This window comes from Podarcis pityusensis, assembly GCF_964106645.2.
Source record: "Podarcis pityusensis genome assembly, chromosome: 7".
In the NCBI taxonomy this organism is placed as follows: domain Eukaryota; kingdom Metazoa; phylum Chordata; class Lepidosauria; order Squamata; family Lacertidae; genus Podarcis; species Podarcis pityusensis.
The window spans coordinates 30,313,933-30,340,498 of record NC_138031.1 but is presented as its reverse complement, the minus strand read 5'-3'; the positions used below and the strand labels follow the sequence as shown (position 1 = coordinate 30,340,498).

Below are 26,566 nucleotides of genomic sequence, written 5' to 3'. Positions count from 1 at the left end.
CAAGGGCATATCAACATGGAACCAAACAATAATTTTCAAAATTTTCCATCTAATAAATTCCAAATCCAGTTCAGATATAAAAACAATTTAGTATTCAATACTTAGCTTACAACTTTACATCAGCTTGTGCCATTCCACTGCCCATTTTTTCAAGGCTGTTCATTTTACTATCTTTAATTGCTCTCGGATCATATTTAATCATTCTCTTTTCTTTGGTTCTTTGTTTACCTCTCAATACATAACAAAGAATTCCGGTGGTGCTTTGTGGCACTTGTGGCAAATTTGCTTTATATAATCAACGGGTTCAGGTTGAATCCTGACGAGACAGAAGTACTGTTTGTAGGGGCAGGGTAGGCAGGTCGGGGTGGGCTCCCTGGTCTTGAATGGGGTAACTGTGTCATTAAGAGATCAGGCATGCAACTTTTGGATCAATTTGAACTCACAGCTGTCCATGGAGGTGCAGGTTAACTTTGTGTCCAGGACAGCTATCTACCAGCTCCATCTGGGATTCTGGCTGGGACCCGATCTGCCTGCACACTGTTTCGCCAGAGTAGTACATGCCCTGGTTATCTCCCGCTTCGACGATTGCAATGCACTCTACGTGGGGCTACCTTTGAAGATGACTCAGAAACTACAACTAATCCAGAATGCTGCAGCTAGACTGGTGACTGGGAGTGGCCACTGGGACCATATAACACCAGTCCTAAAGGATCTTCACTGGCTCCCAATACATTTCCAAGCACAATTTAAAATGTTGGTGCTGACTTTTACAGCCCTTTACGGCCTCCGCCCTGTATACCTGAAGGAGTGTCTCCATCCCCATTGTTCAGCCCAGACACTGAGGTCCACTTCCAAGGGCCCTCTGGCAGTTCCCTCAATGTGAAAAATGAAGTTACAAGGAGCCAAGAAGAGGGCCTTCTCTGTAGTCGCGTGCACCATGTGGAACACCCTCCCGTCAACTCCAGTAAATGTGAAAGAAACAGCAGCAGAAATGTATCTTTTTAAATTCCAAGCACTTTACTTCTAAGATTTTAATTATAACCATACCACAGAAAGATAACATATTTATAAGAAAATAGAAATTTCCACATTTTTAAGTGAGCATTGAAGTGAAATGCAGGGACAAAAGAAATAAGAAGAATAGAAGACTTCTAACATGTACTCTGAAGCCTCTCTGCCTATATGGAAGAAACATCCATCACATTGTTGCTGAACAACTTGTTTTGGGTACAAGAGATTTTATGAAATGTAGGCCTTCCTCTTCCATTAGAAAGGACATTTTGTTCAATACCAAGATCCTCTCATGCCTTGCTATTAACTTTTCAAGCACTCCTTATCCCAGAAAGTTTATATTAAAAACTACAAGAGGCTCAAAAGTGTAATGCACTTTGTCACTGGAGCCTGATCTGAACAATGGCTGGTATTATCACATGGAAAAGACTAGTACAACTGCATATTAAATATCCCATTCTGCTTCTGGCCTTTCTTTGCACTCCCCACTTTAAAGAAAATGTTCCCTGCATAATTTTGAAGAAAATGCTGAATGAAGTAACAAAGTCTGAAGTGGCTTAGGGGAAGGCGTTGGTCATTTACTGTTGACAGCCTGGCTTTATGTTACACACAGTATTTTTAGGCTTTTCACTAATCCCTCTTCTTTTTCATTCAGAACCTTATGTTACTTGAGAATTTGACAGGAAGTTTCGTACAGACAAGGCCTTCCACATATTGGCAGCTGATGACCAGATCAAACACCCGGATTGGAAGCTTTCATCCAACAAAGACTAAGCAAACAAATGCAAACTTTATTCTCTCTTTTTTTTTAAATGATATTTATTGAAAATTTTAAAATTACAAAAGAGAACAAAAAAGAAAAAAAGAAAGAAAAAACAAAGAAAAGACAAACCACAGTCAAACAATACAGATTAATAAAAATCAAAATCAAAAAATAACACGACACAATTAAAAAACAAAAATATACCACAAATATTTAAAAACAAATCCAATATTCTCATATCTTTAACTGTCATTACCTTCTTTCTTTGACCTCCTCCTCCTCCCTTTTTTTGTATCCTGATTATTAATTGTCACAGCAAATCCTTTCCATATTTCATAATATTCTGTCATTGCTTTACCTTAATCTATTTTAATCTTATCTTACTATGAAAACCTTAAAACTTAAAACTTAAATCTTTTTTACCAATTTCTCATAACCATAATATTCTTACATAATTCTTTAAACATTTTTGCTAAAGCCAAATAATTTTGTTCCAACATTTTTCTAACATTCATCAATTTTATAAAACAATCATAATAAAAGAAATAACAATCCAATCTTCATCCAGCGTCTCTTCCTCCTGGACTCGGGTTTTGTCAGTCCTTTCTATCCCATCAATCTAGCGCATTAACCTGGTAACCTTATGTCCGAGGCCCTTAAGTCTCTTCCATGTCCCTTCCGCAGCTCTTCTTCATATTTATAGCTATATTTTCCTTTATCTCTTACTTCTTTCACTCTTGGGAACTCCAGCTTGACAATACTTTTGACCCTTCTCGACAAATCAGCCCCTTTTCCATAGTCCCCACTAAGCTCCATGTGGTATTTAAGAACATGTTTCAAAGACCCTCCAAAATTGAGAGCCCCCACAACCCCAAACATCTCACGGCCCATTGCCAGACTCGAAAAGTCCAAACCTCCCTGCATAGGGGGGGTCTATCCAACCCCCCATTTCCAAACCAAACCAAACTTTATCTTTCCAAATCTGGCTTTTTCCAAGTTCATTTGTCAAATCCAAGAATTCATGTTCCTGCTGGGCCGCAGCTCCCTCCATCCCTGGCGCCCAAGATTCAGCAACATCCTCTTCCCTCATCTAATTCCTGGGTGGGCTCTATATAATATCCCACTGCCTGTCCAAAATTTCTAAATGCATCAGTCATAAAATCCGTCTTCTCATGTAGCTGTTCCAGTAGGGCACTTGTTTTACAGAAAGCACTCAACAGAGCTTCTGAATACATTGTCCTGCAAGGTCAGGAGTCTATTCCCACGATCGTAATCTGTAACAGCTGCGAGCTTCCCGATTCAAAATTGGTTACAGTTTCACAGGCTCCCTCTAGGGGAAAAACTTCTGCTTGTTCTTTTCTTTTAAAAACAAATCTAACAACAAAGTTTCCATTTTCAGATATTTTGTCAATATTTGTTCCTTTAAAATGCGAAGGGGAACAATGGAATCACTATGTATCTCTTCCTTTAGCTATCTGTCAAAAACGTTTGTGTCTGGTCAATGAGCTTCAAAGAACGTCAGTCCTGACACCCCGCTGCAGGATCAAGACGGTGGAAAGTTACTTTACTTTACACTCACTTCTGCAGGTTTAAACAGTCCAGAAAAAATCCCCCCTCTTCTCCTGCTTCCGAAGGGGGTTCCACAATTTTAAATGATGAAAATTAATCCTTTAGAAGCGATTTTCAGAACTTTAGTTTGCTGTGTCTTTGCTTTAATCTATCTACAAAGAAACGGAAGGCTGACTTCCTGTTTAGACCTTCCCGTTTCAGTGCCAAATTAAATTAAACTTTTAAGTCCAGTTTTCCTTTCTGCTCGCAAATCCTTATTTAGAGTCCAATTGTCCGAAACTTAAGTACTCACGGGTGGTTGTTTTAAAAGCCAAATTGTCCCAGGAAAAAGGCAGCGCTCTCCGGCAACGGCTGTGCGGCTTCGCTCCACGGAAGAAGCAGTTGACTCTCAGCACCGCGCCACTTCCCCCTCTTCGCTCCGGAGCCCGTTAGTGGGTTCCTTTGCGGGTTGGGGGGGCGCTAAAGGTGCCCGCCGAGTCCCATGGTCACAGGCTTCATCCGCCTGTGATTTTTGAATGGGTCCCCGCTTCGCCATAGCGGAAAAGACCCAATTCCTGTGGAGCTGGTCCCTCCAGTTCAGAGGGAATCCGCCATTGCCGATGGCGCCACCCCGGAAGTCCCAAATGCAAACTTTATTCTCTTTCTACAAAGTGGAGGGAAGAATACAATTTTCACGTTTCATGAGTAACCACATGGGACCCACTGAAATAGGACTGTGACATATGTATGACTGAACCACAGAGTACTGTAAAATGTGGTTTATTCTACTTATCTTTGGGAAAACTCATTTATGACATTCCTGCACTGCAGGGGGTTGGACTAGCTGACCCTCAGGACCCCTTCAAACTCTACAGTTCTATGATTCAATGAACCTATTCTTCCCCACAAGTCTTCATATGACAGCTGATGGTGGAACACTGAGGGGTGGGGTGGGGAGAGAGACTGTGTTTGTCACTTACCCACCTTGTCGCCTTCTTAAGGAAACAGCTGCCAGAAAAACTGTTAAGGGGTTTCTGACCTTTTGCGTCCCGTTATAAAAGTTGTGTGTGGCCACTGTGGGATATGAAGTGGCTTTTTGATAAGTGTTATGCTCTCTTAAATAAAATTAATTGTTGAACTGTTAGTGCTATAGTAGTATTATAATCTTAATTCTATACAGTGGTACTTCTGGTTGTGAATGGGATCCGTTCTGGAGCCCCGTTCGCAACCTGAAAGGAACGTAACCCGCGTCTGCGCATGGGCGGGTCGCAATTCACCGCTTCTGCGCATGATGTCATTTTGTGCGTCTGTGCATGCACAAGTAGCGAAACCCGGAAGTAACCCTTTCCGGTACTTCTGGGTCGCCATGGGACGCAACCTGAAAAAACGTACCATGAAGCAAACGTAACAAGAGGAATGACTGTATTACGGTTGAGACATTCCAGCCACGCAAAAGTCAGAGGTTTCTACACACAAACACAAACACATACACACACTTCTCCATCCAGACAAGCAAGATGCACTATCCAATTTCAAGGACACATTCTAGCCAGGCAGTGGCTCTTGGGGAGGGCTCAGAGCAGGGCTGAGGAGGGACGTGGCCTGGGAAAAAGTCGGGGGGGGGGGGCAACATTCAGTGGTGTCTTACAACTATCAACAAAGAATTATACCAAACAAGAATATCTACACCCTGAACCAATTTCTTGGTTCACCGCTCCCATCACTCCCTGTTGCTGCAGAGGAAACATGCATTTCCTCTCTGCTCCTCCAGCCACTTAGTCATGTTATAGCTGGGGAGAAGTCAGAGATGTTTGGGGATTTCACCCAGTGCTGGTCATCATACAACTGACGGGCGAAGGAAATATTATTTGTTGTGCTTTTAAAAAACCACAACGCACCATATTCTCATATCTATCTTTTCAGTATGTCTGACTTCTGGCTAGAGATATAAACGTTTTTGATTGTGCACCAATTGTAAATTCTTCTGAAGTTCCAAAGCTGATGTCAGACCCCACTGACTGAATAGTGCAGCTGTCAGTATAGGCAAAATGGTTCCTGTCCTAATCCTGTTCTGACCTCCGAGTGGAGCCTGAGAACCTGCCAGAAAGGTGCTCTCACAGTACCAGACATCAAGCAACAGCTGCACAAGTTGGGCAAATTCAGCAGCTGTTTTTTGTTGTTGTTTTTTAATATCATTCTTGCCAGACTTCACATTTCACAATGATTTTGCAGAGCAGAAGACACAAAACATCTAAGAATTCCATGAATGTCTTCTTTTATTCAGAAGACGATATAGAGAAATTGCTTTCACCGCTACCCAAGTTCTTTTCAAATTTCATGACTGATGCTCTCTCTCCAAGGCAGTACTGCCTTATTTTTTTGTTTGTTTTTAATCTACTAAGTTAGCTTTAAGAAACAGACCTGAAAGAAAAAGACATTCATATGCCAATATGGAACATTAGATGTATTATTTGACTCTCCCTGACTCCTCAAGTGTTCTTACATTATCTCTTCTCTGTTGCTTGCTATCTGCTTTGTTTGCTTCTTTTTTCTGCTTGCTGTTAAAAGGTTACACTTTGGGCCCCTCAAAAGTGGGACAAAAAATGAATGTGATACTGTATTATTATCCCTGACATGCTCCTACTGAGAGGGACAGTAGGGCTAGATCAAAGAAGCGTTTCAGTTAAAGGTGTTGTAAATTTAAACAGGGAAAACAGGGAGAGAAAAATGGGGCTCCATATCGCCATCTGGTGGCACAATGTTATATTGCATATACAACGCAGATAAATCGCTTTTTCTTTACAAATCTAGCTGAGTCCTAGGATATCAACAGGAGGAAATCAAGGGCTGAGCAATCCAAGCCTGCCCCTGCCCCCTGGGAACTCACAGCAGCAGGTGGTGGTGGTGGTCAGGAGACAGGCTGGGTCTGATCAGGCCTAGATTGGGCAGTATGCCAGAAGACGCTGGCTGTGAGAGGTGCTCAGATTCCAGGAGATTCCACACTGGGCCCTTTTATTATTTTGCTGTACATGCCAATAAAAAAAAACCCAAATTCTGAACAGTGGACAAGATTGAGGTGCTAGGCATCCTGCCACCATCACACCCACCCACCATACCCTTCTCGGTGCATTGTTCGGGCTCTAGAGATCCTTCTGTATTTCACATGCCTACAATCTAATGAAAACAAAATGCAACTAAACTTGCTGCCATTTCTACTGCATTGAAATTAAGCACACAGTAGACAGAAGAGGCAAGCGCATTTCTTGCATTATTTCAGACAGGGATGTGGCACTATGCAAGTGCAAGGTAGTTTCGTTTAACCTTTCCACAATCCCCATTCCTTCCCTCAAGGTATCTCACTCACACTATCAGAAACTCTGCAACCAGCATTTAAGAAATGCTCATTAATCTGACACAGTAATCTGGTATCTTAAAAGTGAGATCAGAAAGGCTTGTTCCTATATATTCTTACTCATATTCACATAAGAAATAAATGGTATCCATAGTTGCTCTTTGTGCTGTATTCTTATATGGAAAAGTGTTTCATCTGGGCTCAGATTTCAGATGCAGAGGAATGAAGCGTAATAAAAAAATACTAAGTCGAAGCAAAAGCAGAAGATCTGAAAGAGAGGCACTTCTCTATATTTGGTACAGTCTGACAAAGCTGACATTTTTCTACAGGTTTATTAGTCCATCCACTTGTGACTGAGTTTTGTTGAGTACAGTGGCTCGTAACAATGACCATGTTCACTGACAGTTACCCTTCTTTCCGAAACCTTTATAGAGTTTTTAGACTTGCACTGAGAAAATGTCCACCTGCTTACTTCAAGCCTGGGCAGCATCCTACTTTCTCACAACAGGTAAGTACAAGCACAGAATGTTGCTAAAACAGACAAGACCCTGCCAAAAACTGATACTACGAGTTTCTGCTGTTGTCTTAGGAAAATCCCATTTTATACTGGCCATGGCTTTCAGCCAATACCTAATTAAGACACTTAGCAAAACAGAGAAAGATGTGTCTTTTATTCAGCCTATAGGGAGTTACAAATATTGCAAGGAAGCTTTTTAAACAACATGTTGTTCTTTAGACATGGTGTCCAGAGGAAAATTGGTTTACAATTTCATGCTGTAACATGCCAAGGCTTTGGGTTCTTTTAGTTACAACAAAGGAAGGGGGAAAACTGAGCAAACTATACTAATAAGATTACAAGGATGCCTAAGGGTTTCAGGTTATATAGATTTTCCAGGGACACAAATTAAAAATAAGCACCAAAACTAGTAGGAAATTTCTTCTACTCCAGTGTCATTCAACTCCTATAGAATCCTTGGAAGGCAGACAAAAAGAAGGAAAAATAAAGCATTATTCAACAACACTATCACTTAGATTGTGTAAAATATTATTTTGTTAAACCTTTTTACCCAGAATACTCCTTTGCTCTTAAATATGCAAAAACACGGGACTGAACTGCTGGACTGATCTAAAGATTCAAAACTACCGTTTTATAAAGTATGGTTGAACGTTCAGCTTTCTTTTATCTTTGTACACTAGGCTTTGGCAAGCTTTACCCTAAAAAGTAGCTTATTAAGTATTTTAAATATTCAGAATAGGTGAAGTGCCTGCATATAGCATTTGCCCAGCTCCCCCACTATCCCTTCTGAGGCAAAGAAGAAGAAAAAGCAAACCAATGTTCTTACTGAGCCAAATCTGGAGACAGAGACCTTGTTCTATAAGCAGGGTACTTCAACTGGTACAAAATATAGCAGTCAGACTTTTAACTAAGGCTTATTGTTTGCAACATATCTCAATCGTCATTGACTGCCATTTGTTTCTGGGTCCAATTCAAGGTGCCATTAGCCGTTAAGGGCTTTTAATGCCATTTGGTGCCAGAATACCTGAATAATTGTATCATCCCACATGTACCAATTTGTGCATTCTTGTCAACAGCCAAGTCCCTCTGCTCATTCCCCTGCATTCAGAAGTGAGGTGGGTAAGCAGTAGAGCCTGGGACCTGTCAGCCATTGCTGATAATATCTTCCTGAGTAGGTCTCTTTGGCCCAGTCACTGCTTGCTTTTTACAACTGGCTCTTCAATAATGCTGATGCTGCAGCTTAAGTATTCCCCACTCTCTGTATTTTACATGATTTGACTGTTATAATTTTAATTTTTATATTGTACACAATTTTACTCTTTATTGCTTTTGTGTAAAGCCACTTTGGGAGCCCTTCAGGGGAAAAGTGTGGGCTACAAAATAAAATAAATAATAGAAGTAAACTCATTGTAAGTCAAAGCATTGCATTGCCCAACTTCTCCCACATATTAAAAAAAAGCACACAACACAATTTTTCAACTCTACTGGTCTCATGCTACGTACAATAAGGGAAAGTGGCTACAATGGTCAGTGTATGGGTGGCAAATGCCCACAGCTGAGGCTGGCATATACTGATTGTAATATGCATTTTCATAGTCTATAAACTTATTTAATTACTGTATCTTTAAAAAGAAAAGGGTAGTGGGAAGATTTGCAAGTATGCCTCACAATACAGAAGAGGGGGGTTGGGGACTCATTGCAGTCCTATTAGACTGAGGCTAGAGAAGACATGACTTGTCTGTGGGGCTTCTGAGATAGGTGAAGCTGATTATTGTTTATATTTACTACTGTATGACTGATCTACCGCTTGCTGGTGTTGCAGCTATGTGTATATTTACTGTTATGTAATTCAATGATTATTTAATTGTTTTATTGTGATTCTATTTTGTTAGCCACCTTGCAAGTTCTTTTGGATGGAAAGACTAGGTAGAAATAGTTTACTTAAAATATCTGATACTAATAAATAAATGGGTAAGTAACTGAATAAGGCTAATCTAGAAGCACTCCTGAAAAACTCAGAAGCTTATGAAAATATGGAAGTGACTTGTATATTATAAAAAATAACCAGAAATATACAACCAAAATTTATCTGCCCACTAATGTCCTAGTTTTCTCTTATTATTATGGCACCCACCTATCCATGTTGAATGTTGTTGTGACTTAGACTCAAAACTCAAGTAGCCAGCTATAAAGCAAAGAGCTGAGAGATCAGTCAAATTGATCATAGAATCATAGAATCACAGAGTTGGAAGAGACCACAAGGGCCATCGAGTCCAACCCCCTGCCAAGCAGGAAACACCATCAGAGCACTCCTGACATATGGTTGTCAAGCCTCTGCTTAAAGACCTCCAAAGAAGGAGACTCCACCACACTCCTTGGCAGCAAATTCCACTGTCGAACAGCTCTTACTGTCAGGAAGTTCTTCCTAATGTTTAGGTGGAATCTTCTTTCTTGTAGTTTGGATCCGTTGCTCCGTGTCCGCTTCTCTGGAGCAGCAGAAAACAACCTTTCTCCCTCCTCTATGTGACATCCTTTTATATATTTGAACATGGCTATCACCCCTTAACCTCCTCTTCTCCAGGCTAAACATGCCCAGCTCCCTTAGCCGTTCCTCATAAAGCATCGTTTCCAGGCCTCTGACCATTTTGGTTGCCCTCCTCTGTTTTTTTTTTTTTTAATAAAATTTTTATTAGGGTTTTCAAAAGGTTTTTTAGACAAACACAAAAACATACAGACACAACACACAACACACACATAACACATATAATTTTAAAATCTTAATTTCTTAACCACTTTCCCGGACTTCCCCCACCTCCCCTTCTTGCATCCCTATTCCAATAATTAACTCAGCAAGTTCTTGTCCCCAAATTTTCCCTTATTAACATTTTACTTAAATTATCTTAATTTATCGAATTTAAACTTCTAAACTTCATTTTAATACATAACATTTACCCCTTTTTCTAAGGTCGAACCAAGTTCCCTTTCACGAGTTTCCCAATTTTTATAATTGTTACCCAACAACTTATCCAATAAAAACATATAATTATACCCCTTTGGATTCCAAAATCTCCCCCCCCTTCCCCGGTTTTGCTCCCCAAAAATTGTCTTTCAGTCTATCAGTTCTCAGCCTGGGTCTATCACGTCCGAGGCCCTTAAGTCTCTTTCAGTCCCTTTCCGCCGGTTTTGTTGACAATCCTTCATGTTGAACATCAAGTCTCGGAGCAGCTTTGACCCACTAGGATCTGTATTTTTTCGAACCAGGCCTCCATATTCAAAGAAAAAGTCCAGATCCTGTTTCTTGGTCTTTTCAGATACCAATGTCCCAAATGTCCCAAATACTTCAATTTTCACCTTTATCGAATTTGTAATCCAAAGGTCTTTCGGACTCCCCATAGGAGAGAGTCCCCAATCTTCATTTTCCATTTCATACCAAGTTTTCATCATCCGGACCTTGTTTTCCTTAACTTCCATCCTGACAGGCCTCTGGTTGTCCTTTTCCACCTGCCACATTTCAGCTCCTCCATTCGACTCCTCTAAAACAACACAAATTTCTTCTTCTCCAGCTGCAGATTCTTCTTGAATCAAATCCTCAACGATTTCAACAGAGTTGTTTACTTTAGAGTTCAAGGTTGTAAGATTTGTAGCCATAACATCACTCAACTCTTGCAATATTCCCAGGAAATGAAACACTCTATCCAGCTCTGCCTGTACTTTTCCATCTGCAGCCATTGTAGTATCTCAGAATCCCCTCTAGAGGGATTCTGGTTACAGTATCCAACAATCAGGTTATTTTGTTCTTATTTCTTATTTCCAAAAGCTTAAAGTCCAATGTAACAAAGATAACCGGTAGAAATAGCACAAAGCCAAATTTCCTGACTTTGACAGCTCATTTGACAGCTGTCAAACTCTATTTAAATCCTCCACAGGCTCTCTCTCGGGTCGCTCCCGGATCCGGGGGGGTTAAACTTCAGCTCACACAGTCGATTCTGGTCCTCCAGCACAAAACTTATATAGCCAAATCGTGAAATTAAAATTTTTTATCTCAACGAGAAAAAAACAGTCTCACAACCTTAGTTATCCGATTCTTGCTTTAAAAATGCCTGCAAGGGGGGGGGGAGGCGGACTTCCTTTTAGCACCTCCCCCGGTCGTACCGAATTCAATTAAAAGATATTTTTAAGTCCAATTTCCGTATTACTCACGGGTTGTTACTTTTAGTGCCCAAATGTTCAAAGAAGAAGTCAGCGCTCTCCGGCCATGGCTCGCGGCTTCACTCCGTAAAAGAAGCGATCCACTCACAGCACCACGCCACTCTCCGTCACCGGCTCTGAAGCCTTTAAAAAGGCTTCTTCGCTGGTCGGGGAGGGCGCAAATGGTGCCCGCCGAGTTACCAGGTCCACAGGCTTCAGCGCCTGTGGTTTCTGAGGGTCCCCGCGTCGCCGCCGCGGCAGGACCCGTCTTCTACAAAGCTGATTCCCTCCGGAGCTCGGAGGGAATCCGCCATTTGCCGATCGCGCTAACCCGGAAGTCCATTTTGGTTGCCCTCCTCTGGACACGTTCCAGTTTGTCAGTGTCCTTCTTGAACTGTGGTGCCCAGAACTGGACACAGTACTCCAGGTGAGGTCTGACCAGAGCAGAATACAGTGGCACTATTACTTCCCTTGATCTAGATGCTATACTCCTATTGATGCAGCCCAGAATTGCATTGGCTTTTTTAGCTGCCGCGCCACACTGTTGGCTCATGTCAAGTTTGTGGTCAACCAAGACTCCTAGATCCTTTTCACATGTACTGCTCTCAAGCCAGGTGTCACCCATCTTGTATTTGTGCCTCTCATTTTTTTTGCCCAAGTGCAATACTTTACATTTCTCCCTGTTAAAATTCATCTTGTTTGTTTTGGCCCAGTTCTCTAATCTGTCAAGGTCGTTTTGAAGTGTGATCCTGTCCTCTGGGGTGCTAGCCACCCCTTCCAGTTTGGTGTCATCTGCAAATTTGATCAGGATGCCCTTGAGTCCATCATCCAAGTCGTTGATAAAGATGTTGAATAAGACCGGGCCCAAGACAGAACCCTGTGGCACCCCACTAGTCACTCTTCTCCAGGATGAAGAGGAACCATTGATGAGCACCCTTTGGGTTCGGTCAGTCAGCCAGTTACAAATCCACTGAGTGGTAGCATAGTCAAGACCGCATTTTACCAGCTTCTTTACAAGAATATCATGGGGCACCTTGTCAAATGCCTTGCTGAAATCAAGGTAGGCTACATCCACTGCGTTCCCTTCATCTACCAGGCTTGTAATTCTGTCAAAAAACGAGATCAGGTTAGTCTGACATGACTTATTTTTCAGAAATCCATGCTGACTATTGGTGATCACAGCATTCCTTTCTAGGTGCTCACAGACTGTTTGCTTAATGATCTGCTCCAGAATCTTCCCTGGTATTGATGTCAGATTGACTGGGCGGTAATTATTTGGGTCCTCTCTTTCCCCCTTTTTGAAAATAGGGACAACATTTGCCCTCCTCCAGTCTGCCGGGACTTCGCCTGTTCTCCAGGAATTCTCAAAGATGACTGCCAGTGGTTCTGAGATCACATCTGCCAGTTCTTTTAATACTCTTGGATGCAGTTCATCTGGCCCTGGAGACTTGAATACATCTAAACTAGCCAAGTATTCTTGTACTATCTCCTTAGTTATTCTGGGCTGTGTTTCCTCTGCTGAATCATTTGCTCCAAATTCTTCAGGTCGGGCATTGTTTTCTTTATCGGAGAAGACTGAGGCAAAGAAGGCACTGAGGAGTTCAGCCCCTTCTGTGTCCCCTGTTTGCATTTCACCATTTTCTCCTCTGAGTGACCCCACTGTTTCTTTGTTCTTCCTTTTGCTACGAACATACCCATAAAAGCCTTTTTCGTTGCTTTTAACCTCTCTAGCACCCTGAGTTCATTCTGTGCTTTAGCTTTTCTGACTTTGTGTCTACACGTGCTGGCTATTTGTTTGAATTCCTCTTTGGTGGTTTCCCCCCTTTTCCATTTTTTGTACACATCCTTTTTTAATCTTAACTCAGTTAAAAGTTCTTTAGATAGCCACCCTGGCTTCTTTAGGCACCTTCCATGTTTCCGTCTCATTGGTATTGCCTGAAGTTGTGCTTTTACTATCTCCCTCTTAACAAACTCCCAGCCATCATGAACTCCCTTTCCTTTTAGTATTACTGTCCATGGGATCTCACCCAGCACTTCCCTAAGTTTTATGAAGTCGGCTTTCTTAAAGTCAAGAAATTGAGTCCTAGTATGCTTGGCTGCTCCTTTCCGCTGTATAGTAAACTTCAGAAGAGCATGATCACTCGCGCCTAATGATCCTTCCACTTCTACCCCACTAACCAGGTCATCAACATTGGTTAGGACCAGATCTAAAATGGCTGTTCCTCTTGTTGCTTCTCCCACTTTCTGGACAATGAAGTTGTCTGCAAGGCCAGTGAGGAATCTGTTTGACCTTATGCTCTTGGCTGAGTTTGACATCCAACAAATATCCGGGTAATTGAAGTCCCCCATTACTACTATCTCCCTTCCTTTTGCATGCTTGGCCATCTGTTCCAGGAAGGCGTCATCTATGTCCTCCGTTTGGCTTGGGGATCTATAGTAAACTCCCACAATGAGGTCACTGTTATTCTTCTCTCCCTTAATTTTGACCCAAATGCTCTCACTTTGGCTTTGAGGTTCTAAATCTTGGATCTCTTCACAGGTATACACATCCCTGACATATAACGCCACTCCTCCTCCTTTCTTGTCTGGTCTGTTTCTCTGAAATAGATTGTATCCCTCCATTATTACATTCCAATCGTGGGACTTATCCCACCAGGTTTCAGTGATGCCTATTATGTCATATTTAGTTTGCTGTACCAAGAGCTCAAGCTCATCTTGTTTATTTCCCATGCTTTGCGCATTAGTGTACAGACATTGAAGTCCATTAATCACCCCCCCCCGTGTCTCTTATTTAAGGATTTTTTCCTCCCACCACTAGGTCTGCGTGCTGTTTGCTCCATTTGGTCTATGACATTTGGATGATCATCTTCATCAATTGATAGACTCCTACCTTCAGGAGCACTGTCTCCCTCCCCCACATTAGTCAGTTTAAAGCCCTCCTGATGAGGTTTCTGAGATTTTTGGCAAAAACATTCCTCCCAACCGTTGTGAGGTGCAGCCCATCGCTTGCCAGAAGTCCATCTTCAAGAAACTGCAGTCCGCGATCTAAGAATCCAAACCGTTCCTGTTTACACCATTTGCGAAGCCAGCTGTTCACTTCCACTATTTTTCCCTCTCTCCCTGGGCCACGTCGTTCAACTGGGAGGACAGATGAGATGACAATTTGTGCATTTAATTGCTTCAGTTTCCTGCCCAGAGCCTCGTAGTCTCTTTTGATCTTCTGGAGGCTATTGCTTGCAGTGTCATTGGTTCCCACATGAACCAAGAGGAAGGGGTATTTGTCAGTGGGTTTTATGATTCCTTGCAGTCGTTCAGTTACATCTTGGATCTTAGCCCCGGGGAGACAGCACACTTCCCGAGACATTTTGTCAGGCCCACAGATCACTGCTTGTGTTCCCCTCAGTAGGGAATCCCCTATCACCACTACATGCCTCCTCTTAGGTTTGGTCGGGGTTCTTCTGTGAGCTGTCCATTCCAAGGTCGCCTGCACATTCCCTGAGGACTGACTTTGCTGCTCATCTTCATATACCTGATCGACTGTAATGAGGGAGAAATCCTGAAATGGAGTCTGCTCTTCGTTTTCCATGCTAGGGGAGAGGACCTCAAAGCGATTGTGTATTTCTAAACAATCAGAGCGAACCCTGGGCCTCCTACTTCTTTGAGTCACGTTTCTCCATATATCTGGCTCCTGTGTTGGTGAACTAGCCTCCTTCTAAGGGGAGTCCCCTGTCTCCTCCTTGGTGGAGACGGTGTGCTCTGTTGCTTCCAATTAGAGCTCCAGCTCTCTAATTCTTTGGAGCGTAGCTACACGTTCCTCCAGTTGCTGGACTTTGTCTTCTAAGAGGGCAATCAACATGCAATTGCTGCAGGTAAAGCTGCCTGCAACCTTTGGCAAGATGGCAAACATTGCGCAGGAACCGCAGGCGACTGCAGCTGTTCCCTCCCCCTCCATCTTGAGAACGTGTCGTTAGGGGTGGCTACAGCGGTCCTCCATCATAAAAAGCGTGAAGACAGGACAAATAACTCCCCCCCCAAAAAACCCTAGGTCTCCCCCAACAAACGTTTGAGACTAGCTCCCCTAAATCTAAAAGATGGATCAAACTGTGCGCGCCGCTGCCCTGCAAGCTCTGATAAGCTCCTCCCACAGCTAATCACCTACCTCAACAGAAACACTGCCCCCTCTGACCTTTGCACAGGGAGAGCAGCTAATCAGCCACAAAGAAACACACACACAAGAAAACCCTTTTTGCTCCTTCTTCAGCTGCTGATCCAAGTGAGCTAGAATTATATGTGACTTTACATTCACTACAGCCTTGTTTTCCAAATTCAAGTTCATCACCAATCTTGCAACAAACATTATTAGGCCCTGAGGAGAATTGTGACTTTCAAAACATCTGCCTTTAAAATTCCCTGGAAAATACACTGGAAACAGGCTTTTACATTGGAGGATTTTCAACTGGTACCATGAATGTCAACCTTTTTTATGCTGAAAGCAAGGCAGCTGCAATAAAAATAATTTATTGCCAGGAATGCTATTACCACCCTAGCACACTTACCACTTAAGGATTTAAACTTACGCATAATAATGCTATAAATATTAAGCTCCTAGCAGCTCAGCCTAGAGGGATGGTATAACATACATATGTGCTACAGCAGTAAGTCAGTTATAAGAAAGAAAGTGACAATGGTATTAGAATATGAAAAGAGGCAGGAAGGCAAGATACAAAATGTACTCCCCAAACTTGGCTCACAGTCACTGAGAAACTAGATCGGGAAATACAAAACAGCCAAATGTACAGCAATGGGAAAATGCTGAAACAGGTAGGATGAAGAAGTTCATATCAGTGATCACAGCTTTCCCCCCTTACATGTATAAAAGTATCTACCTTGTTGACCTGTCAGTCTCACTAATCCATCCTCTACTTCCACTTAATATCATTAAAGTCAAGCTTTCAAGGACCTAGACACTGTAGAGAAAACCACCTATTTTCCCCCCTTAGGGCGGTAACCAGATGTCAATAGCTGCAGCTGTGACTACATAATTACCTGTTTGCATTAACAAAGACCACAGTTTAGATTTAATAGGTCAGATGACAATGCAGCAAAATGCATTTACCCTATGATTACCCCTTTTCAAACATTCTCTCACTCGCAACTTCGACCCTGGGAACATTGCAGGCACAGACTTGGGTCAATAAGAAACATTGGCCGGCACAATAGGCCTTGCCTCAAACAGCGCTGTTGACAGACACCAGCACAAAGGAAGTGAATAGAGTCCCCCTCAGTTCTCACACAGAGCGAAGAATGAGTCAGTGTACTGCTGCTTTGGTGCTCTGTTTGTACAGTGTATACAGCTTTTGTCCTCAGCCACTGTTCCCGGCTCAATGGGGGCTAAAGAGCCTAGGAAGTGAAGGAGGAAGAATGGCGCTGCACTCTCTTCTGCACATGACATGTGCACATGACAAGGTCAAATGAGAAGCCTAAAGTCACCAGTTGACTCTCTCCCACCTTAATTACTCCCACAGCACCTTTGCTCTTCCCCTGAAGATCCAGCAGCAGGGACTTGGAACAATTTCTACCACTAGGATGTGAGCTTGAGATTCACTTTTGCCTGATTTTTCTCTCTCTTGTTAATCCTGGTGCCTCTGTACATTACTGCTTTGTTAGACATCTGAGAACTGCAAAGTCCTGGGACGTTGAGTGTTAAAAGTGCACAAAGGTTGCAATCCTAACCCATTTACCTGGGAGTTAGTCCTACCGAATTATTTCTGAGTAGAAGTGGTTCAGACTACACAGCCAGTGCTTTTTTCTGGCACTACATAATGGTAAGCAGTACCGCCACATTTGGGGGGAGGGGCAAGGAGGTGGGAAGGCTCTTGGACCACATCAGAGCATTGCGCCTCCTTCCCCAAACCCAGAAAGTGTTTGCCCAGCTTAGGGAAGGAGACGTGATGCTCTGACAGGATTCTGGAGCCTTGCTGCCTCCTTCCCAAAGTTGGACATGGGAGGCCTCTTCACCTGAGCAGGAGCAGTTCCTTGGTAGGTGAGTAGGTGGGCAAGGGAGAGTCAAGCAGCTAACCAGCCCTCAAAGCCCAGAACCCCTTTCTCCCAATTTTTAAAAAGCAAATGTGGAACCAGAAAACATGAGGCCTTCTCCATTTCTGAGGCATGTTTGGTGGCAACATGCAAAAATGGTTGCTTTGTTGCAGCACCCCATATGTGGAACTTGCTGTCCCAAGAGGTTTGATCATCTTCCGCTTTGTGTTCAACCAGCACTTAAAGACTCTTCTTTTAAAGCAGCCTATGATTATGAGTTGTTCTCTGGTTAGTACTGGCTCTCCGGACCCCATTTTTAATGCTGCTTCATTGAAACTGTGTTATTAAGGGTCCTCAGGGGGAACTGGTTGGAGGTCACATACAGCCAGAGCCAAAAGTAAACAAGGAAATTCCTTATTTCTATCCATGCCACCATAATCTCTCTCTTTCTCTTTATTTTCTATAGGGGAGAAGGTGTGAAGCAGGGGCGGGGGGAGAGAGAAATGGCTACATAAATCTGGTGACCCTATCCCTATCTTTCTGCTCAGATGTCCTTGACCTGGCAAGGGCAGAAAACTAGGAAGTTCTATTCACCACTGATAGAAGCACCACCTTTGTCCCAGCCTGTACAGCCTCTAGAGGCCATAGGAAAAAGGTGGCACAAGGGAAGAGATATATTCCTAGCCACTGCCCCAGCTGGGATGCCAAAGTTCTCCTGAAATGAAATATTTTAGGGAGTCGCCAAAGTTATTGAGGTGCCATGAACTGGTTAACATTTAGTTCAGTTCAACAGTGCATCTACATGTGCAAGCAAAGGATACGAGTTCATTTAGAAAAAACTGAGTAGACCCTCAAGTACAATGACAATACTGATGGATTGTGTTTTGCAATGACTTTCACTCTGGCTCCAAGATGTAAATTCTGCTAGCTAATGCTTAATTGTCTACAGCGCTAAACAAAGACGTACTCCAAAAATGGGTACAGATTCATGGTCTCAGCAATTTGAGCAACAGTGTTTTTGTGGAATACCAAGCCACAGAAAGCAGCACCTCAATTTGCGGCTGAAAATAACTTCTTCAGAACAACAAAGTGGGTGGCAAAACAAAAAGTACACTGTAAGGCAACTAAGCGAATAATATGATGTCCACAGTAGATAAAGAGTTATAATTTCCAAAGTATATACTGCTATAAATAAAGTTGGGGAGTTATTTGCTGGAAGAATGCATAGATTCAGCCTGCAATCACACAGCTACTATGTGTGAGTGCTGTAAAAAAAAGAAAAGCTGTCTATTGCTTGACAGTAGACATACTGGCACCACATGCATTGTTTAGACTAAAAGCTATGGTGAATGTGTAACAGCAGCTCTAAAATACTACCCTCTTTGAATTTAAACTTCTTTAAATATAAAATAGCAGCTATTCTCTTAAAAACACATACACTTCTATGATACAGAAACAGGACAAGGAAAAACGTCAAAGATTTCTTTCTGGGATTTCAGTAGTTTGCGGCTAGAAGCGCAAGTATTACATACTTTATTTGCCAGCAACCATCTCAAGTCACTGAAACTCACACCACCTTTTCTTTTGAGGAGGAAGTTAAGGAAAAATGAACACACACAAAAAGAAACTGTTAATAATCTGATAGCTTTGGTTATTCATTATTAAAAAGAAAAGAGCTTGCAAGGGTGTAAGTCAGCACATCTATTTAACATATTTTACAAAGCTTAGGAATTCCATCCAGTGAGGAAAGGAACAAGTTACAACAAAACCTTTTTGTTATAGTTTACAATCCTGGTTTACAGACTCTATTTTTGAAACAAGTTTTCATTTAAATTGCTTACCTTTTGCACAGACTTTTAACCAAATTTATTTAACTTAAAGTATTTCACTTAAGTCACTGGTTATTACTTGTAAACTAGCTAAAGAATTATAAAGTTTCACAGGCATGTTAGGGGACATGGGGTGGGGAAAGTGTTTCAACCCTTCTCCCTCCCATTTTCTCATCTCCTGACCTCACAAACCAACCTTGCCTACCACTCCCAGCCTTTCCTTCCCTCCCTCCAATAGCAACAACAACTTCAATGATGGACAGAAAGATAAGAAACTCTTCTCCCAGCTTCCCATCCTTTCATCCATCAATGTGGGGTTGTGTAGGGAGTCAAGTCTGCTTTACTCCAGTTGACTGTAGCAATTAGTGCAGATCCTCTGAAATGGACTGTGTTACCCACTCTTAAAGCCATGTGCTCAGCTTGCTGACAAAGCACAGGAAATAGACCCAGTACCCATTGGAATGAGAATTCAAAGTGTAACTCTTTCTCTTTGAATGTGACAGTGTTAGGAAATAGCTGGTATGTATATTTTAATCTTATCTGACCCCACTGTTGCATGGCAAAATTATCTAAAACCAGAGACCCAGAGCCACATTTGTCTAGTTATTTCAATTCAGTCAGCTCTCATTTCCCTTCTGCTCCCCATACCTCACTTCCCAGAACCATCTCAAACCCTAACTTCCCATGAACAGCATAGAGATCTGTGGGAAGGGCCTCTCTCCAAAATCATTTTTCTCTCTTCTGTTAAGACTTGTTTTACTCATTTTGCTTTCTACTCTACCCTGTTCCTTCACCCATTCTGCGTCCTGAGGCCCATCTGATGCCTCATGCAATTCCTGCTAGAATGCAGGAGCACATGTGACAGCAGCAGGAGATCATTGCCAGCAACACTATGAGCAGATTTAAAAAGTACTAAAAGCAATATTTAGCCATAGTTGCCTGTTTTAGCTCCTTCCCTTCTTCTGGAGCCAGGACAAGCAGGACAAAAATTATACACCTGTACTGCCTCATTAAGAGGCAGAGGGGTGAACAGGTTCCTATACTGACATTAAATGCAAAGTATATTTTATCGTCACTTCCCTTTAGCAGCTGGAAAGAAAAGGAAAAAACAGACTTTTAAGGCAATTATGTGATTGTGAAGTTTCAATATCTGAGGGTGAACTTGTCTGAAATACATGAATATTCAACTTTTATCACACATATAATATAATATAATATAATATAATATAATATAATATAATAATAATAATAATAAAAATTTATTTTTATACCCCACCCATCTGGCTGGGTTTCCCCAGGCACTCTGGGCAGCTTCCAACAAAATATTAAAATACAATGGTCTGTTAAACATTAAAAGCTTCCCTAAACTTCCATCATGAATGTTTTACTTACTCGCCATCTACTTCTGGTCGCTTGCATACACAATGAAATTTGCCACCAAAATCTATATACAGATCATCTTCTGTGATGTGGAAAATTTCTCCAATGGCAATTTTGTCTTTGCAAGGTCCCATCTGAATTAAAGGAGAGCGCCTCAACATGGATGCAAAGGATTCCGCCTTCCTGGAAGGAACCTAAATAAAAAAATATTAATTTTTCTTTAAGTTACACATTTGGTGCACCAGCTCATTCAACAAAACAATAAATAAGCATACTTTTGTTTTAGATCATTTTATTCCCAATCTAGAGACAACAATAGGCAGAAATAGCCTACATTCAATGATCCACCTATATACAGTAAAAAAAATACCGATGCTATTTTTTTAAAACCTGCTATGTGGAGAAAAGACTGGGATTGAGTAATTCACTCTCACACCGAATGAGTGATTGGTGCTGTTAACTAGCACGTCACCTATCAACTGCTGTAATAAGCTGGGATAACCACCAAGGTGCCTTCTAGATGTTGTGAACTATTAACTCTTATCATCCCTGACCACTGATCACTCTAGCTGGGGCCGATGGGAATTGTTGCCCATAATATCTGCAAGGCACCATATTGGCTACCCCTCAGCCAAGGACATTTACTTGATTGGGACTGATTCTACTGAAACTTCTTATCAAGGAAGTAGCACAGGCTGATATATGAATGAGCCTTTCAGCTGCACATGCAGTCCCTTCACTTCTGTGTCAGCAGAACTTCTTATTTTGTTTGAACCAGCTTGGGAGCAAGCCAGAATATCAAACCAACTTCCAATCATGGTTTCCGATCCAGGCATGTTCCGAAGCTTTTAACCATAGTTCTCTGGTATGGGCAAAACAGGAAACCTGTCATGACCTCAGAGCCTAGTGGCAATCAAGACACAGAGTTGGAGGCTGCAGATTCACCAGCTAAGTAGTCAAACTCTGAGCCTGATGTTGGTGTTCAGGGGATCACTAAATCCAGAACTGGAGGGGCAGGAGCAACATGAACCAGAACTAACAGAGCTAGGCCTGATGGAGATAGAAATGGAATCCTCATAGGTACCTTCTTCCCTGGGTCTGAAGAACCAAAGACCTCCCAACCCACTACGCAGGTCCAACGGGACAGAGAGTGAAGAAGCACCCATTGGCAGGCACTTTGGGTTAAATCTATATAGTTAGGTGCCAGAAAGCTCAACTGCTATAATGGGACTTCTGTTTCCTCTTCTCCCTCCTGCCTAGTGCCTCCTAAATGTGCTCTGGAGGGTCCCCAACCTCCCAGAGCTGGTTTTGGGGACATGTAGGAGGCTGGAAGGGACAAAAGAAAGGTGCATTGCACACACTGAAGTTTGTTGCACCAGCTGAGCTGCAGCACTACGTATGACCCATAGTTCCTCTAAGGCAGTGGTGGAGAACCCTTGGACATCCTGAAGGGCCAAATATTCCCTAATCCTGCTCTGAGGACTGCAGTTCTCATGAAGGGAATGGACCCTAGAAGAGGACTGAAGGAAAAAGCTCAGAAGGTCTCAGTCCACCTCTGTCACAGGCAGAGCTCTCTGAGGTTCTGCAACTGCTCACCTGCCCAGCCTTGTGGGCTACTTCAAAAGATCAGAACAGGGCAAAACTATAGTTAAGTGAAGACTTCCTGATTTATGTGTTCTTGCCACAATGGGAGGAGCAAAATGGCCTGCCTGTATGCACACCAAAAGGAATGTTCATCACTTGGCTCAATTAAGCTGAGATATGATCAAACTGAGCATTACCACAAGGCCAGATAAACAAGGAGCTGCTATAAAGTTGCAGCCAAAGGGCAGCTTATGGTAGAAAAGCTAATTATGTAAATCTACCCTCAGAATTCTGTTGCCAGGTGTAGAGTTTCAATTTAGAACATTTTTAATTAGCATGAACTTGTTGAACTTGTTGATATCTAGTAAAGCTGAATGTTTGAAGATACAGGACGCATAAAGTACTTCCTCATGCAGCACAGGGTTAAAATATGGAATTTGATCCCACAAGAGACACTGATGGCCAACAACTTAGCTTTAAGAGGATTGTTTGCTTGCTTGTTTCATAAAATTTATACACCGCTTGATTGTAAAAAAAACCCCTCTCAATGCTGATTAGACAACTGCATGGAGAATAAGGATAAGGATTATCAATGACTAATAGGCATGTTGGCTATACTCTGTCTCCACTGTTTCTGAATACCAGTTGTTGGAAATTGCAGGAGGGGAAAGAGATCTTCTGAGTTTCTCACAGGCATCTGCATGGCCATTGTAAAAACAGGATGCTAAGCTACATGAGCAAGTGGCCTGATCCTACAAGGCTGTTCTTATGTTTTCTTAACAGTGAAGGAAAAGGTGACATCCAGATATTCATATTTTCCTTACTTTCACGTCGATCATTCATGACACCCATGGTACAAAAAAAAATGGCATACAAAAGACATTGTCCTGAACCATCCCATTTTGCATCATCCTAGCAGCTAATAAAGCCACAAGAAAACAGGAAAGTTATCACACCTCTAAGAAAGCTATCCTAGTGGTGCAAATGCACAAAGACAAGTAAATGTCTCTGAGGTTAGGATGCCAACTCAACTGAGTCCTAGAATCCGGTCCATAACCAAGAAAAGAAAAGAAGATTTATGAGAACAACATAGTTTTTCCCTTTAAGCCAGGGGTAGCTAACCTTAGGCCCTCCAGAAGTTGTTACACTCCAATTCCAATCATCCCCAACCAGCATGGGTAAAAGATATGTAACATTTGGAGGGCCAAAGGTTCGCCAACCCTGTTCTAAGTCTACATGGCTGGAGTAAATACGAAGACAAACTTTGAATGTTCATATATTACTTAACATAATATTGATAGAATGAATGAAACTCAGCATTCTGTATAAAAAAGTGCAAACAAACTGAGTAACAAGCTTTAAGTGACAAGCCAAGTGGAAACATATATTAGCACCTTTCTGCTTTACAAGTACACAACCTCTCTTGAACATTGTCATCAACATTTGGGTAAACAGAATTTTAAAAACCAAAAGAATAACTATGCTAGCACATATCAGCAACAACAGAAACTATTCCTTCTGCCTTAGAAACTACTTGGTTTATCTGACAAAAGATTTTGTACCATTATTTGGCACATGGTGGTCAATAAACATATTAGTGTGTGTACATTTTATATGTATACACAAGCCAACAGCAAATGAAGTTAATAAGGTGAGAACTGAAGGTAATGAGAATACAAACACATTCTGACTCGGAAGAACAATATACAATGGACAATCTGAACATTTGCTGAAGCATGAAACCAAAAATATCACCTAGATGCTGAAAACACTAGACATAGATACAACTCAACCCAGTAAGAGACATGAGAACCACTCCTAGTCCTTGTTAGCACTGCTTTAAAAATAGCAGTCTGATGTTTTAGGCGTGCCGACAGAAAACAAACAGCAGGAGCAACCTAAGTAAAGTATTGACCTAGAATAATTTGTCAGCTAAATCTGAAGCCAAACTATTCTTATCCAAGATACCATACCACTTGTGTGTGTCATGTTACAAACAAATCACCAGTTTTGAATTAGAAATAAAGGCAAGTATAAATATTAGGCACTAACAGATAGCCAAATATGATGAGGAATTGCATATGAGTGGGCCAGCAGAGGGTAGATGGAGTGCTAACAATTAACTAACAATTTAAACATCCTTTCTCAGCTCACACCATAGAAATCAAGTGGGCTGCTACAAGACAGAGCCTCCTCCTCCTGCTGCACATTTAGTATAGAAATGCAGTTCTTCCTCCATCCTCTGCCAGCCCCCAGTTTGCCATTAAAAAAGAAGTACCCTTTGTGGGGTTATTTGCAAGTAACACAGCAAGAATAAACACATGCATAAAATGAAGTTTTGCAAAGGTATGTTTTTATACATATCTGTAGCTGACACAAACCAGATATATGCAAAGAAAAGTATGCCAATACATGCTACTCTAACCAATCTATTACTCTCTAACTGATCTCATACCTCTAACCTCTCCCCCTTTCTTTTCTTGTGTGTCACTTCTTAACCTAAAGACGGGGCCTCATATTTTATGTACTTCATTAATGTATTTGTCCAAGAAATATTCACCTCATTCTTAGACTTCTGGAGATTAAATATAGCTAGTTTGTAGCTCTGGAAAGAAAAGCTTCCCAAGTTACATTTTTTCCCTAACACATTAAGAAGCTGTTTGGAGAAGATTTGGGGCTGCTCCACAAAATTACTTTTCTACAGATTTAAGTGGGTCCAACTGTTTTTCAGTACAAAGCAACAAACCAGATTGTATATTTAGCAGCAGTCTGCGAGACCAGAGCCATATTTCCCAGCTGTCACAATCAGAAATATAGCCTGGTTCATATGCTATGCTTGTTTGAGCACACATCTGAGGATGGCTGCAACTGTTTGAATACCCTAAGATTCCAAGCTGTGACTTGGAAAGGACTTCCAGGACCAAGCGCCACCTTCAGTCTTGTGTACAACTCCATTAAAAGCTAGGTTAAAAATATGTATTTGCCCAATGAAATGCATGTCTGGATTGTGCAAACTGAGCCACTGAGAATTGTTAGAAAGTGCTGTTTCCTGAGAGGAACTAAACAGAAAAGTTTAGTTTTTACATTTTCTTTGTAAAATTTTCTTTTCTAATTAAAACCTAAATATTGCATATCAGCTGATAAAAAGAGCTAGAAACAAATACTCAATGTGTTTTATAAGATGAATCTATGCACACTTATTCAGATTAGTTTGCGCGCTATGCCTACTTCAGTGGTGGTGATTCTTGAAGACTGCAGTCTTTTATTTATTTTGTCTGTTTATATAAAAATGTATATCCTGCCCATGGTGTTGTCTGCTTTTAATAAAAAAAGTATAAGAAAATATACCCAAATGAAGGAGCTTGCATTCCAAAAATTTGGCTTCATCGTGAGTACTAATTCGGTTTCATCATGAATACTAAAAACCAAGGGCCAAAAAAAGTGTGAGCTCTATTTTGTTCTGGTACTCGAAACAAATTCCTGGGCTCAGAATTATTTAATTCACAAGACCTATTTAAGCAGTCAAATTATGCGTGTGTAAACAATCAGGCTGATGGCGGGGGGGGGGGGCACTGCCAAGCCCTGACCACTTTGATCTTGTTTACAGCCCTCCACATATTTGACAGAGGTCTGAAGCTCGGAGCACTCTTTTTCATGAAGGTTCCCTGAACAACAAAACAGAATTTACATGTGAGTAATCTAAACGCCCAAATTAGTATATGTCTCACAGATCCACCACTCCAGTTGGTGGATCGCAGCATTCTAGTAGAAATCTATTCAGTAGATTCTACGAGCTTGAAATCCGCTCATCCCTACTTAACACTACCTACCAAGACTGCAGCCATGTACATTCTGACCTGGGAGTAAGCCACATTGGGCAATAACCGGGGCTTACTCCCAAGTAAACATGCACAGACTCGGATCTTCCCGTCTTGGAAACCAGTCCCGCTACGTTCGACGAGCTTAAATGGTAAATGTACCCCTGACTATTAGGTCCAGTCGTGACCGACTCTGGGGTTGCGGCGCTCATCTCGCCTTATTGGCCGAGGGAGCCGGCGTACAGCTTCCGGGTCATGTGGCCAGCATGACTAAGCTTCTTCTGGCGAACCAAAGCAGCGCACGGAAACGCTGTTTACCTTCCCGCCAGAGCGGTACCTATTTATCTACTTGCACTTTGACGTGCTTCCAAACTGCTAGGTTGGCAGGAGCAGGGACCGAGCAACGGGAGCTCACTCCGTCGCGGGAATTCGAACTGCCGACCTTCTGATCGGCAAGTCCTAGGCTCTGTGGTTTAACCCACAGCGCCACCCGCGTCCCTTTTGACGAGCTTACCTACATGCAAATGTGGAAACCTAAGG

The 26,566-nt window shown here is 42.0% G+C and overlaps 1 protein-coding gene across 1 annotated transcript in view; it reads right to left on the bottom strand.

The window, feature by feature from the left end:
* Window positions 1–26,566, bottom strand: part of MRPS28 (mitochondrial ribosomal protein S28) — a 41,484-nt gene that overhangs the window by 14,083 nt on the left and 835 nt on the right. Inside the window, exon 2 of the mRNA XM_081013683.1 lies at window positions 20,637–20,818. Coding sequence (XP_080869809.1) covers window positions 20,637–20,818 — 182 coding nt within the window. The remainder of the gene's footprint in view (window positions 1–20,636; window positions 20,819–26,566) is intronic.